The 16,934-nt window shown below is 37.7% G+C and overlaps 1 protein-coding gene across 1 annotated transcript in view; it reads right to left on the bottom strand.

Moving 5' to 3' along the window:
* Positions 1 to 2,531: 2,531 nt before the first annotated feature.
* mpped1 (metallophosphoesterase domain containing 1) overlaps positions 2,532 to 16,934 on the bottom strand; it is a 49,648-nt gene continuing 35,245 nt past the window's right edge. Inside the window, exons 5-7 of the mRNA XM_047804429.1 lie at positions 10,731 to 10,846; positions 9,452 to 9,565; positions 2,532 to 4,785 (exon numbers count right to left, since the gene is read on the bottom strand). Of these exons, the coding sequence (XP_047660385.1) occupies positions 4,667 to 4,785; positions 9,452 to 9,565; positions 10,731 to 10,846 (349 nt within the window). The 3' untranslated portion in view covers positions 2,532 to 4,666. The remainder of the gene's footprint in view (positions 4,786 to 9,451; positions 9,566 to 10,730; positions 10,847 to 16,934) is intronic.

Genomic DNA, 16,934 nt, shown 5'->3' with positions numbered 1-16,934 from the left:
GCAATTTTGGATAAAGCACATTTTGGAAACCTTGCAAACGAAAGCAGCATGAGTATGTCCACCGAGGACTGATATAAAAAGAGCTTTTTTTTTTCTTTCTCCGAAACGCAGATGACTGAAAGAAGCACTGTGTTGAAGTAAATCAGGAAAGGAAGTGGAGAGCGGGTAAAAACTCAGCAGGGACCTCCCACCCTGAGGCTCTGTTCTGACACTCTTCTGATGACAGAATTGGGAGATTTCGTCGTTTTTGGCATCGCAAGAGAGCCATCGGCGAACAAAGAGCGGGGGCTGGTTTAGCATGACTCCCCACGGAGCGACTCCGTAGTGCCCTGAGCCATGTTAAAAGTGGGTGGGTGAAGCTAAACCTGGCAACCCGCACGAAATCTGCCACCTACAAAAAAAAAAATAAAAATAAAAAAATCACTCCAAGACACAATCTGTACTAACCAGCAATGTCCAAAATCCCAGACAAAGACTGTAAAAGACAAACAAAAGATGCCACCACAATTAATATATCATGACTAATAACATGGCTTCTTGTACCAGGAAAAAAACCTCATTGTCTTTTGTTCAGCATATAAGATGGTATGAACTTTCTTCTTGTCATCTTTCCCTGTGCCCAGAGGCGTTGTCATGGTGATAATATCTTACATGATAATGGGAAAGCTATATGGATGTGACTGTGCCTTGCTGAACAATTCTTTTCAGAAAAAAAGAAAAAAAAGATAATGCTTGGCAGAGGTTATTATAAATAGGTACGCCTCTACACGTCTAAAAAAGACACAGACATCCGAGTTCACCGCAAATAAGTTTATTATTTGTCCTTATTCATGACGTATTTAATCTGGCTATTATAAGAAAGCAGTGACATCTAATAAATACAGTCAGGAGCTACAATTTTCACACGACGACATATTTCCAGGAAGAAGAAGGGGATATTTTCAAGATGGGATGATGAGTTATGATGTACATAAGAAGGAGACCTGGGTGTAGCTCAGTGAGGAAGAGCATCTTCTCTCTTTTCAGAAAAAAAACTTCACCTATAATGCTCACATGACACATGTGTGATTAGAAGAGAAAAGCATACGAAAATGGACGTGTAAACTGATGTGACATCGTGTGACAACGTTTGGGTAGAACGTGGGGTAAAAAAAATCACGTCACAATAAATTAACCTTAGGAAAACAATTACATGAATTTAAACCAATCAGGTGGAAGAATCAAGTGTGAAAATTAATGTAGAAATAAATGAATTGTGTTGAAAATAAAATTAAATATAAAATGAAATCTAAAATTATGAGAATTGTGTAAAAAAAAAACAGGTCATGACAAATCACATGGGAATAAATAAATTGTGTCAAAAAAATAAAATATTCTGTGAATTATGTAAAAAGAAATAAAAGCATTGTATAAAAATTACATGAGAATAGAATAATAATAAAAAAAATCACCTGAAATTAATGTATTGCTTGTAAAAACCAAGTAAAATAGTATGAATTGTGAAAAAATGAAAATAAATGGTTTGTGTGCAAAAATCGCATGAAAAATAATAAATCGTGTAGAATCACATCATAAAAAAGAAACAAATCTTCTAAAACATCACATTAAAATGAGATGAAAATCAAATTTTGGGTAAAATAAACCTACCCAATAAACCTTACAAATAAAAGAATCATAAAGAATCACCTGGGAAAATTAATTCACTTGTGTTTAAAAATTAAATGTGAATCGTAGGTAAGAATCATACGTGGAAATGAATCAATCCTGTGTGAAAATCTGAGAAATCACATGACAATAAAAGATGGATATGAAAATCTTCTAAAAATAATTGAATGGGGGAAAAAAACTTTTGTACAAAAAATAATCGCATGTAAAATATCTAAATGAAATGTAAAAGTCAGTTAGAAAAGAAGTGTGTAAATAAAATCATGTAGGACATATGAAAACGTGTGAAACAAAACGTGGCTGAAAACCATCATGCTCACATCCTGTGGCTGTTCTGCATGTGCTCCATAAGTATTGGCACCCCATAAGACAAGCAAGAAAGCTTGTATATTAAAAAAAAAGAAGAAGAAGAAACACATGGTTAAAAAAGTTGAATGTTGAGTCTTTCACACAAACAATTTGAGAACTCTGAAACTTATTTTTTTCAAGCTGAAATATCCTGATTATTTGTCTCACAGTGTGCTTTCTGAAAATTTGATTTGAGAGATGGACAGAAATGTCCAGCCTTCTTTATCTTTCCAGTTTCTTTAAAAAAAAAACGTCTCAGATGCAAGAGCGGTGTTTTCAGACATACATAAAACACAGCTGTTATATTGTGTATGTCATAATGCTTGCTAGTTTTCTTTCTATATATTCTGGTTGTCTATACGTTTGTCCCACAGCATTACTCAACGATTCTGCCATCATATTGCATTGAAGTGAGTCTGCCAGTGTATTCTGGGACATTTAACACCACTCACACGCAGTATAAACCGGCCCTTTGTTCCCATCTAAAGCTATGAAATGCTTGACGCGATGATGCATGATGTTTGTGTGTGTGTGTGTGTGTGTGTGTGTGTGTTTGTGTGTGTGAGGTAGAGGCTGACAGCACACGACATCTCAGAAAAAAAGGGCTATAAAGAAAGAAACAGGTTGCCTTTTACAGAGATGGAAAGTGTATAAAATGGGTTGCTTTTAAAAAAAAGGGAAAAGGAAAACAATAAGCAAGGACAGGAGTAGAAAGGACAGGAGAGAAGAGAGGACGAGAGACGACGAGAGCAGAGCGAAGTCTTTAATAGCATAGTAAAAGCCAGCAACGAATAAATTACACTCCATCCCGCAGGATTACTGATGTAATTATTTGAACGAAGGATTTCATTAGGATGTGCAGAAGTGTGGAAGAGTGAGGTGACCGAATGAAGGAGAGAATATGGTTTGTGCCTAGATAAATTAGGTTTTCTCTAATAATTGATATGAAATTCAAATCTTTTTGATTGCGACGGAAATGCAGAGAAATGTTTCAATCTCGTATCGGGTTGGAATCAGAGAAACGGCTAAAAGCAGACGCCAGAGTCTGGCACGGATTGGGTTCTTTACTTCTGCGTCAAATGAATTTCCAACGTTTTCTTTGTGTCTAAAACAAAACAAACAACAACAATAAACATCAGAAGAGTATCATGAACAGGACAAATGATAAAGATGGAGGAGATTATAAAATAATCTGATGTGCTGTCAAATAAATAGACAAGGAATTAAATACAGCATGATCAGTGATGGGGTTTGTGTGATGTGGCACGACACCACAGCACTTTGTCCTCATTCACGATCTTTTACTAACGGAAATACAACGTTTTACTGTGGAACACTTTATTAGATACATTTAACGTTGCAAAAAAGCGATTACGTTATAGCAGCTATTAAATAGTCGTTCTCTCACCAGAATTTCTTTTTTTTTCCTCTGATGATGTTAATAAGACAAAATAAAGCAGATTTAACACTGGAGACTCCTTTTTTTAGCCTCTTAAAAAAAAGAAAACTTGACCACATTAAGAATTATACATCCATTTACTTATTCATCCATCATACAGTACAGTAAAGTCCCTGCGTAAGCCGTTACTATAGAAACGACCAATCAGATTCAAGAATTCAACAGAAAAAATTTAAATAAATAAATAAATATGGCACGGTAATTCAGACTCCAAGCTTTTACATAATCATCCAAATGCTGTTCTCTGTCTTCATTTTCGTTATCCAGTCTTTACTTTTCTGGCCATTAGAAGTGCTTTTTTTTTTTTTTTTGACCTGATGCTCTCTCACACATGCTCATCTGATTCATACACTTATTCGTCCACATATTTAAAAAAAAAAAAAAGATAATAATAAGACAAAAGACCACTTTATTTTAATTGGAAATATAACAATGAGCGTAATCGGAATGTTCAATGCCACAGACATAAACAATCGCTACGAGTTTAAAAAATAAATAAAACCACAGGCGTAAACATGTAGAGCAACAGATACTCGCTAAGCAAAAAGTGCACTTTGAGCATTTTCGGATGAGGAAAAAAGAATAAATGCATCTTAATGAGATCTAATAAATTGTGTGCTTTGAAACAATTTCAATGACACGCTCACGTCACACAGATTTACAATAAAACAAATAACAGAAGCATAAAAATGGAGATTTTTTTATATACAACGGCAACTGTACATGATTTGGAGGTCTCCTCTGTCCAGCACTGAAGAAGAAGAGTGGGAACAAGAGTGGGAGACTGGAAATAGACATGTCCATCAGTTCATATCAGATCAGATCAGATCAGATCAATCAGAGAAGATCAGATTCAGTCAGCACACCACGGGCATCTTAAGCCGTCTCCGATGTGAAGTAATTAAAAGTCAGACGTCCTTACGCGTCTCACGCAGTCCGTAAGATGGTTGCGCCGTATGATGCATGTCCGCCGTTAATAAACAAGAGGGATTGTCACGAGATTTTATGTGCAATGAAAGCGTGAGAGTCGCTCAGGAAATGAGGCAGGATTTGAGAAAAGAACATGGCACAACGACAGATTCAAATCTTCCACAGTAGTCTCTCTCTCTCTGTAATATGTACACAAAAACAGCACCCAGATAGGCTTGGAAATTAAACCTGATTTTGGGAGGCATGGGGTGGGGCCGAGTTCAATCACGAGCTCCTGGGATTCGGCAGGTCAAAGACGATGGGCAGGTTCATGGGCTGGAAGTTCACTGTGCAGGCCGAGGCGTTAATAAATGTAGTGGTTCCGTCAGTCATCATGCCATAACCTAACAAACACACACACACACACACACACACACACACACACACACACACACACACACACACACACAAAAGCAACAAAAATACATTAAAGGCATCGTCAGCATTTTTTGTAGCCCCTCCCCTCCCAAAGAACTAAACCACTACAAAGTAGAGGAGGAAAAACACGGATGCCTTCATGTCTGTCTTTTGTTAGCAACGATCTAGCAGCTAGCAGGGATGAGTGATGCACATTTACCAAAGAGTTTTAGGTTTACAAGTCTGTATGTTGAGATCTAAAGTAAACACTAGAATATACAGTATGCTAGAACAAATGAAAAAAATAATAAAGAAGAGCTACGTTGTTTACTGTTGATGTTGGGAGCAGCCATGTGGTTGTATATGGTGTCATATTCTGAAGGACAGACAACATGATTGAGACACGCCTTCTCGTCGTGATTGGTTGGTTATTGGTCTTTCACATAACATTTAGTGCTGCACTAACAGACATTTTACTACCAGCTCAGAACATGAGAAGTACCTCACTAAATATTGCAGAAAAGTGTTGTGTCTTAAAGGTGAATTCTGACCTCACCTTTAATTCTTTAACACTTCAAAACTTAAGGGGAATCATAATGAGCAGGTCATCGAGAACCCGCCATAGATATTTGTCAGTTTGTTTGTGAAATGATGATAGCGTGCACTGACAGCATTCACGTAAGAAGCTGATTCATTTTTTCCAGGCTCTTGTTATCTCAAATCTGGACCACTGCAGCACCCTAAACCTGAGCATCCCAGCCATCTCCATCAAACCCCTTCAGATGGTTTAGAACACAGCATCATGCTTCGTTTTCAACCAGCCCAAAAGGAGCAGGTCACAGCTCTCTTCATCTCTCTCCAAGGCCTTGATCCTCACCTGCAAGACCATGTCTGTAACATCACCCTCATCCATGAACTCAGCAGTTTATGTTTCTTTCCTCAACCTACGATTGCTTAATATCTTAATAACTCGGTGAGGTATTAGTGCCCATTCTAGAACCTTCCAATTGACAGTCCAACATTGGAGAAATGCAGAATCCATTACTATCTTCAAAAAATGTCTGAAATCCCAACTCTCCTTTAAACACCCCTAACTAACCCCTAACTATACTGTATCCAGAAAATAAATACCTACACGTCAACCAGCTCCTACACTTGCACTTTATTTCTTAATAACAGCATGAAGCATCAAAAAAGGGGCTCACAATAAATTCTGGAATATTTCATTGGACAAATGAACAAAATTTGTGTTTATATATATATCCAAGTTGTAGGAACAACAAATAATTACTTGACACCTAGTTGATCATTTGGAATCAGAAGTAGCTTCTAGATAAGGTCATTTTACCAAAATAAAATCTTATCATGCCTTGATTTTTAAGTATTTAATTAGGACAGAAAGGTCAGATTTGCTTAGACAAAAGTCTTGTCACATCTTCAAAGGATTCAACCAATCACAGATTAGAGCATCACCTGTGAGAAATACTGTAATTAACACATTCCCAGGTGTGTAGAAGAACAACCCCAGCACACGCAACCTTCATTTGAAATGCATCCTGACCTCTGTCAGCATGTCAAAGGGTCAACCACAGACCAAAGTGCTGATCATCAAGAGCCTGAAGACAAAGTCTCCTGTCTCCTGCTACATCTTTAATGTATCTAAACGTCAAGTGGAGAGGATAAGGAAAAAAATTTAGTAAACCGGTGAAGTTCATGACAGGCCCAGGTCAGGCAGATCCCGTAAGACAACTGTTCGAGAGGACCGTTTGATGGTCCAACAGTCCAGGGCCAGCCCTTTTTCAACTGCAGCAGAGCTACATAACAACTGGTCACCAGAAACCAGCATTAAACAGAAGAAAACTAAAAAATCGTGTGGCATTTGCCAAAGCCCACAGCTTGCAGGAAGGATGGACTGTGTAAAAGTGGCAGAAGGTTGATTTTTCCGATGAATCATCTATTGAACTGCATCCCAATCATCGCAAATACTGCAGAAGACCTATTGGATGGACCCAAGATTCACACAGAAAACAGTCAAGTTCGGTGGAGGAAAAATCATGGTTTGATGTTACATTCAGTATGGAGACGTGTGAAAGATCTGCAGAGTGGATGGCAACATCAACAGCCTGAGGTATCAAGACATTCTTGCTGCCCATTTCATACCACATGAGGGCAAATTCTTCAGCAGGATGGCGCTCCTTCTCATACTTCAGCCTCCACATCAAAGTTCCTGAAAGCCAAGAAGGTCAAGGTGCTCCAGGATTGGCCAGCCCAGTCACCAGACATGAACATTATTGAGCATGACTGGGGTAAGATGAAGGAGGAGGCATTGAAGATGAAACCAAAGAATCTTGATGAACTCTGGAAGTCTTGCAAGAATGCTTTCTTTGCCATTCCAGATGACTTTATTAAAAAGTTATTTGAGTCATTGCCGAGACGTATGGATGCAGTCCTCCAAGCTCACGGGAGTCATACACAATATTAATTCTTTTTCCACTGCACCATGACTTTATGTTCTGTACTGTACATTATTTCTGTTAAGTGACAAGACTTTTGTCTAAGCAAAGTCTGACATTTCTCTCCTAATTAAATAATCAAAAATCAAGGCATGATAAGATTTTATTTTGGTAAAATATGCGTAATCTAGAGGCCTTTGCCTTTCATAGAAGCCACTTCAGATTCCAAATGATCAACTAGAAGTCAAGTTATTATTTGTTGTTCTTTCAACTTGGATAGACGACAGGACTTTTGTCAGGGAATGTGTATATAGTGTCCACAGCTATCCACAGATCTAATCCTGAGTCTGAACTCCGGATCAATCGGATTTGACATTTTATTCCGATTCAGTCTGCTGATATATATGTCATATGCTACAGCTTGAGCTATTAACTGACAGGGGAAACAAATCATGCTTTTTGAAAATACTGTAATATGCTAATATATCCTGTCGAGCACGCTGCTAATCCGCTTACGGGGAGAGTACGAGTGTTGGATGTGTATCAGTGAATCCTCACGGATTTAATATTAAGAATCAGAAAAACCCTAGTCAGCACCTGTATGTTGAATATTAAAAATTGATGCTAAAAATAAAAAAGCATTAGTGATGTATTGTCCCAGAACGCAGGACTAGTATTGGATTAGATTTGAAAACTTTTGCCATCTGATTGGCTGATGGATTTTCTGCAGTGAACGTGTGTCATGCAGCAGACAGTCGCTCGCTTACTGATATTGATTGATATTGCATTAAAGATTAAAAACTGCCATAGTAAAAAGGTGAAATAAAAGACAGCCAGTCTCCCACTCTCAAACTCATTCACGATTCGCTTTTACTTGCACGCTATAAATATTACTGCAGCACGGAGAACAGCAGAGATGCTCGCTCACAGCGCGGTTGTACACATAAATAATTTATACCCTCCCTTTAGGCATAATTAAGGTCTTTTTATGATTCTTTGTAACATGATTACAAATGAAAGTGAATTCATTTGCCATAACACACCCTCAGATCACAACCTCATAACATAATAACAAGAAAAAATGAAACCTTTTTTACTTAACTAAAACTTAAACTGACAAATATGACCTCGCGTCTTATTCTGCGCCAGCTTTATTGAAGGACATTTTGAAGCTCACCGCTAATTTGATTTTGCCTAAATATGGAAAGCTGGTGGAAGAAACCTGAGCCTAATAGAGCGTGTTTGAGCTGTGTTTGAAACGAGTACTTGAAAAATACTGTAGTGGAACCAATGAAACCATTCAAATTTGGTTGCTGTTCAAGATTCTAGTTTTCTGAAATTGAAATATTGCAGCTTTTTATCCAATCATGTGCATTTATGTAAATAAGGTAGCTGAAGAAAGCTTATAGAGACTGCAATTATTCACATACTTTCATAGATTTTTTTTTTATTTAATTCCCCCTCTCTGGTGTGATCAGTGAATTGATGATGTAAATTATTAAAAGTCAACAACAAAAAAAAGTTGTTCGTTCAGGTATCTAATCTCTTCAGAGTCTGTGGCGTTAGTCCAAAAACAGTAATGTGAAGCATTACTACGAGACTAAACATAAACACTCCAAACAGAGTTCATGACCTCTTATTAATAGTCATGATGTTATACAGAGTCTGCAACATTTCCAAAATAAATTGTATCAAACATGGAGTAAAAATAGAATTGTTCAGTGAACAAAACAGATTTGTTCAGAATTGTTCAAGGTGTAAAAACAGAATTGTTCAAGGTGTAAAACAATTGTACAGAATTGTTTAAGGTGTAAATACAAAATTATTTAGAAATGTTTAAGGTATAAATACAGAATTGTTCAGAATTATTGAAATTGTAAAACAGAATTGTGCCGAATTGTTCATTGTATGAATTATTCACAGAGTAAAATTTACCCGTAGCCAGCTCTGGGCCATCATACTACAGCTGTGAGCAGGAGGGTGACGGTTTACACGTGTTTCCTCTGAGACACGTGAAGCTAACTGACTTCATCTGTTCAAACTGCTGCTCCTGCTGCTTCACATGGCACAGTAACACATTCAGCAGAAACTTACTATCTGCCCTCTTCCATATCCACCAGCTCATAGATGTTCACCATCAGCTACTGTTGCTGTGAAAAAACTGTATACTGTATGTAGGATAAATGAGGGCGAGCTTTACCTTCATGTATGTGTCCAAAGACGTGTAATTTGGGTTGGACTCGTCTCTGCACCGTATTCAGCAGTTCCATGCAACCGACACGTTGCATCTTCCTCGGCACCCAGTCTAGAAAACCTGCGATAAAACACACTGCATGTTATTGCAAAAAAATGAGCACTTTTGCTTCCTCAAGACATCACAAACTATGGATAGAAATCCATCAATTTTAGTATTTTATCCTTCTGACTACACCTAGCATCAATTCTATATGTTTTTTTTTTTACTTTTCAGGTGAAATCAGCCTTTTATAATAATAATAATAATAATAATAATAATAATAATAATAATAATAATAATAATAATAATAATAATAATAATAATTGGTCTTCAACTCAGACTTTGACAGATTATTTATTCTTCTTATTTTTTATTTGAATATGACTATTATAAATTTCCTAGTATTTTTTTAATTATGTAAATCTTGATGAAATAACTTATTACATTTTTCAGGAAACTCAGAGCTCTGGGTGTGTTAAAAAATGTTTGTGTTGTATTCAACAATCTCCTGGCTCATTTTCGTAAAAACAAACAAACAAACAAATAAACAAACAAACAAACAAACAAATAGTTAAGTAGAGTTAAAAATAAATAAATAAAACAAACAAATAAATTGTACAGTATAATCATCTCAATATAATGATTTGTTCAAGTTTTATATTAATGTATTTTATTTTAATTTGAATTGAATACTCATCTACCGTAGAAGTTGCTTTTACCTGCACAGGTAACGTCAGGTCGAATTCAACACAAACCTCAAGTGATGCAAATGCAGACATTCTGATTTCGAGTGTCGGGCAAATGTATGCATACACACACGCTTCAGAGCGCACACACAACACACACTCACACACCTCATGAGAATTGAGCCTTTGTCACACATTCCAAAGGCCCAAGGGCTAGGTGTCTTAAAATGCAGCTGTCTTTAAAGTGAAACTTTCCCCCTCCCTTATATATGTGTGTGTATGTGTGTATGAGTGTATGCGTGTTTTATTGTGTGCAGAGGGATTTGCCGCACTGCGAACAGCGTCTCGATGCTGCATGCTTTAGCAGCCTGCTGTAGCCGCTCCATCTGCCAAAGCCCTGAAAGCAAATGTGTGTGCGTCGACGTGTGTGTTTTGGCGGAAACAAACTCGCGGGAGAAAGTCAGGAAGTGTACCTGAACATGTGTTTGTGTGTGTGTGTGTGTGTGTGTGTGTGTGTGTGTGTGTGTGTGTGTGTGTGTGCGTGATTAGTGACTCACCCAGAGGAGGGCAGTGTGTGAGCAAAATGTCAGTGGAGTCAGGGATCTGGTTCCACTTGTCCAGCAGCGCCTGCCCTCGCGGGAGATTAAAACCCCAGCCGTAGTACCACGGCTGCCTGTGTCAGTGGAACACACACACACACACACACACACACACACACACACACACACACACACACACACACACACACACACACACAAAGAGAGATGGGGGAATACGTTTAACACAGTGTGTCCATGCAAACACGATATCATCCTCCTCTTTATTAACAAAATCTACGTCCTGGTCACCATCAAGTTGATCACATGGATTATTACTTCCCACATAAGCTTTAAGCAGTAGTTATTCTATAACATTCACAGCTTATTAAACCTCTGGTTGATTACAGTATTAATAAGGAATTGGATGCTTATGAATAAAAAAATGCAAAAAAAGTGAAAAAAAAAACAAAAAACAAACTAAAACCTGTCAATCTGATATGAGTAAAAGCGATCAAATAAAAAGACAAAGAGTGGGAGAGAGATGGAGACAGAGAAAGAGAGAGAGACAGAGAGAGAGAGAGAGAGAGAGAGAGAGAGAGAGAGAGAGAGAGAGAGAGAGACACTTTGAGAATGCGGAGTTGGAGCTATACGAGGGTTTGATAGCTCTGCCTGTGTGCCATCACTTTGATTGCAGATGCACCAAGCTTGAGTGACGAAGTAGAAATTAACATGTCACTAACAATCTGTCCTAAGATCCATCTTCTTCTTCTGTTTTGCTGTATGCTTGTGCATGTGTGTGTGTGTGTGTGTGTGTGTCTCAAAGTGGCAGTCTGCTCATAAAAGTTGCTCAGATTTGGTAATTTACACAAAGCAGTCACTTGAAACGTTTACTTTTAAGATCGGTGATTGCTGCATCGGTGTCCAGCGGCGACTGTGTGCGTTTTCAAAATGTCAAACAATTCATTTATGTAACTCATTATTAAGATAATGAATGCTACTGTCAAATGTAAAATTCATAATTATTATTATTATTATTATTATTGTTGTTGTTGTTATTTCTTATACAAACAGTAATCAAGCAACCTGCATTTCATATTACTGATATTTAAAGATGTTGCCAGATCCTCATCATCACAATCAAACTGCACCACCACCACCACCACCACCACCACAACAACAAGAAGAACAAGGACAAGAACAAGAACAAGAACAACAACAACAATAACAATAACATGTTGAAAGGAAAGGTTTAGTGGATATGAGTGTCCTGGAAAGCCAGTGCCTTCATGCATTATGACTTACAGGCTCATAAATATCCTGCTCATGAAGACAAGCAAATAACTTTCAAGATAAAGATTAAAGAAAAAGAAGATCAACTTAGCAACAATTACAGTTTGTAAACATATTAAAACCCTGCTAGATGCTTAGCGACAGAAACCCAATCGGAAATTAAACAGTGCTTCAGCCTCACATCACAGTCACATTAAAGGATGTACATGCCATCGCTGGCATGAACGTGTGAGGCATTGTATCTACCAATCATGGTTGCTGATGACACAAGCATGCAAATACCAGAAGGTTAAGCCCGGGTTTAGAAACATACATCGGGATTATAAAGATACGCAGGATTAATTATTAACCGTGGGAAAATATGCGCCATGTGAAATGTCAGACAGCATAAAGCAGGATTGTGTTCACTCCAAGTTTATCAACAACCAGAGTTAAATAGTTCAAGTGTGTAAAGCCCTGAGGTGTATGTTAGGGTATGTTAAGTTTCTGTAGAGACTCCACTATATCACTCATTACTATAGAAACAATCACGTTAACACAAACAACTGCAACTCCTGTAACAGAAAATTAATCAAAACTCTTTAACAACCCAAATGACTTATGCGATGCTTATGAATGCATTATACAGGATTAATGTACTGTAGGTGTCTATCATATAAAGTGTGACTAAACATCTGAAGGGACATGCATGAATAATTTACACCTCACATCGTCCAACATTCGAAGCTGTGTTGCCGCCGAACCCTGGTACTAAATATTCTGTTGAGTGATAGGAGAAATTGGCTCAGCTGCAGAAGTCTCGCCTACAAACTGCCGGATAAAGTTCTGACCACTGTGACACAAATTTGGAAAAGATTTGAGGAGCCTGGAGGTCGTCATCTGATTGGTTGGATTCTACCATATTTCCAGGAGACTTGTGTGTTACATTTTTTTTTCCTTTGCGGAAAAAGGAAGGAAGAAGTTGCTTATGGACATCACCTAAATACTGGATTTTCCAAATAATGTGAAGTATATGGTACAGACTCATTCATTTGCACGTATTTCTTTTTGTAGGGATTTTACATTTTCAGCCCCTAAACATGACACTGAACAGAACGGACCGTGATTGGTTGCTTAACCCGTCAGTCAGCGGCCTATTGGGTGAGCCAATATACAGTAAGCTGCTATGGAGTCCAGACCTTCTGCCGTGGTTCTGAAGCTCTGGCTACACGAGACAATAAGTGAAATAACTCAACTCACTGAATCCGTATCAGATTCATCCAACTTTCCTCAGCGGATGAATAGAGAGTGTAATATTAGTAAGCAGAGAAAAAAAAAACTAGCGTTGATCAGAAAAAAAGGAGTCAGCAAAAACGGAGTGAGTGATTGAGTGAGCGAGGGAGGGAAAGAGAAGCCTTTCCAATATGTTGCATACACAATCCAGGAGAAAATTTCACCAACTAATTTATAAGCAACAGACTGGGAGGGCTTGTTGAGTTAATGTGATTTCTACCAGGCCAAAGGGTTATCCTAACACGTATAAATCACTTAAACAACACGCCGAGCTGTCAACAAACACGCAGTAAAAAAAAACAAAAAAAAATCCGGTGTTTTCCATAATTTGTTTTTTTTTTATTTGTTGAGGTGGGAAAAAAAAGAGCTCACAACAGCTGTTTGCTTGTGCATGCTGTCTCTTTGGGTAATACCACAAGGAGGAAATAAAAAACAAACAAAGAAATAAAAAGAAATAAAAGAAAAGAAAAAAAACTGTCCAAATCCCCATTCGGTTTGAGTTTACAAATTACAGAAAAAAAAGTTTGCAACAAGTAACCTAATATCAACATAGTCTTAAGCTGACCTGAGACACACCGTACTCTTACTCGTTCAGGTCAGAGCTTCTGTAGAATTAACAATCTTTCTAAAAGATTTTAAAAGTGAGAATATCTTTTAAAGATTGCAAATTTTTATGTAACACAAAGAATAATGCAGAAAATATGCAGCTGAACACCAGTATGTGGAAAAACCGCATTGGCTGCAATTACAGCTGCTGGGATGTGTCTCTTTCAGCTTTGCACATCTGGATCCTGATAGTTCTGCCTGTTCTTCTTGGTAAAATTGCCCAAGTTAGGGATCTATCAGACAAGCAAGTGAACAGCAAATTTCATGTCTTTCCACAGAGTTTCGATCAACCTGAGGTCTGGAATTTGACTGGGAGTTTCTAAGTCATAAATCTAAGCTCTCGGATCTAAAGCGTTTTACTGTAGCTTTTGCAGTATGCTTCGGCTTCTTTGTCCTGTTGTGTATATATATATATATATATATATATATATATATATATATATATATATATATATATATATATATATATATATATATGTTGCAAGGATATGTTTAACTCTGACCGGTTTCCAAGCTATATATATATATATATATGTGTGTGTGTGTCTGTGTTGCAAGGATATGTTTAACTCTGACCGGTTTCCAAGCTTTTAAAAAGGTGTAGCCATAACACGATGCTACCACCACCATGCTTCACTGTAGGGATGATGTAAGCTCATTGTTCCAAAATCTGAAGGTTTGAGTGGGCAGGCTGTGGATGATGTGTGAGCTTCATCCACAGTTTATTGCATCTCAAAGCTGTGGATCTATTCAGTTCCTTCATAATAACTCTTGGCCACTTGGTTGTTTCACTGTCTCATCCCTTCTTTACCCGGCCACTCGTATTTAGTGTACAGCCTCAATTAGTGGTCTTTGATGACAACAACCTCCTAATCAATTCACAATTGTCGGAATGTATCTGACTGTTTAAGGGACATTATTCATAATAACACTCTCCGGTGTTTATAACAATTTATAATCACACCCTCCAGTGTCACCCAAATGAGGATGAGGTTCACTTTTGTGTCTGGTTCCTCTTAATAAGGTTTCTTCCTCTTCCATCTAAGGGAGATTTTCCTCACCACAGTCACCTCAGACATGTTCATTAGGGATAAATATAAACACATTTGAATATAAGTCTAATATTAATCTTGATCTTTTGTATAATATTAATCCTTGTATAATTAAATTTGTAACAGATCTCCTATGTTCTGTTAAGCTGCTTTGAGTCAATGTCCATTGTTAAAAGTGCTCTACAAATAAGATAAAATGCGAATATTCAATATCATATAGTATTCAGTACCATATTCTTTCCATTTTTTTCCATTCATAGCAACAGGGGTGAATAGTTTAACAATTTCAGTAGTATGGGCTATTTATGTGTAGACACATGAGCTAATATCACAGATAACGTCATTTAGCAATCGGGGGTTGAATACTTTTGCAAAAGACTGCACGTGTTGGTTTGTTCTTATGGACTTATCATATCAAGGCATTTGGTTTGGTTTAGATCGAAGAAAAACACTGCGGGTGCCTGAGCTTCAACTTCGTCAAGCAAGAAAGAAAAAAAGGAACGCATTATAAGAAAATCTTAAGAGACCATTAATGTTTCAAGGTAATTTTAAATGGAAACTCAGACTACGAGTGAACGATTTGAGTACAGAGACAGAGCGAGATAAGACGAGGACTGAGGAATACAGATGAGAGAAAAGCAAAGGCTGAGTAAGAGTAAGGGGGGGGGGATGAAGCACGTAACTCCAGGCGTCAAGGCTAAACACAAGTCTCTATTTATCGCCGTCACCTCTCACCGAATCAATTAAAGATGTCGAAGGTAGCGCGACCCTAATTAGCGTGGAAGTCTGTGTGGGTGTGCGTCTGTACGTACGTAGAAACAGAGTTAGAGATGTTTAGCCTTTGATGCTCTGCTGTGTTGAAGCGGCGTAAGGAAGGTTGAGTGGAGCTGTGGTTTTACACACCGCTTTAAACAACCACTTTCACACAGCAGCTCATTAACGCTGTCAGTTTCAATTAATAGCACACAGGTCATACACTCAGCTGGGAAATCACACACAGACCAACAACGTGATTGTTACATTGCTGTATTGTGTTGCTGTGTTTTGTTATTCAGTGGCAGTATTGTGTTTCTGTGCTGTGTTAACCCGTTGCTGTATTGCAATGCTGTGTTGTGTAATGTTGCAGAATTTTGGTATTGCATTGTGTTATTCCATTGCTGTAGTTTGTTTGTGTTGTGTTGCTGTGTTTTGTTATTGTGTTGTGTTATTCCACTGCTGTATTGTGTTGTTATTTCATTGCTGTTTTGGTTTATTGTGTTGTTATCCTATTGCTGTAATGTGTTTTTGGGTTGAGTTGCTTTGTTGTGTTATTGTGTTGTGTTATTCTACTCCTTTATTGTGTTGCTATGTAATCTCATTGCTGTATTGTGTTATTTTATTGTGTTATCCCATTGCTGTATTGTGTTATTTTATTGTGTTATCCCATTGCTGTATTGTGTTATTTTATTGTGTTATCCTATTGCTGTATTGTGTTATTTTATTGTGTTATCCTATTGCTGTATTGTGTTATTTTATTGTGTTATCCCATTGCTGTATTGTGTTATTTTATTGTGTTATCCTATTGCTGTATTGTGTTATTTTATTGTGTTATCCCATTGCTGTATTACAATGCTGTGTTGTGTAATGTTGCTATATTGTGTTGTGTTATATCAATGCTGTATTGTGTAATGTTGCTGTATTGTGCTATTGTGTTGCAGAGTTGTGGTATTACTTTATTCTAAAGTACAGAGCTAGCATGTTGCAGAGTTGTGTGTGTGTGTGTGTGTGTGTGTGTGTGTGTGTGTGTGTGTGCGTGTGTGTGTGTGTTTAATGAGAGAGAAGGCAGCGGTCCGCTCACACACCGCTCTCAGTCTGATCCCAGCACAGCGGGACAGACCGGCTCATCGACACTCCTCAGCCAACGCAGCCATGCTACACACACAGCGTATTAAACCCACACTGTGTGTGACACACACACATACACACACACGCACACACACACACATATACACACACACAGAGG

Source organism: Tachysurus fulvidraco, chromosome 19 (genome assembly GCF_022655615.1).
Source record: "Tachysurus fulvidraco isolate hzauxx_2018 chromosome 19, HZAU_PFXX_2.0, whole genome shotgun sequence".
In the NCBI taxonomy this organism is placed as follows: Eukaryota; Metazoa; Chordata; class Actinopteri; order Siluriformes; family Bagridae; genus Tachysurus; species Tachysurus fulvidraco.
This window is presented reverse-complemented; position numbering and strand designations above follow the sequence as displayed.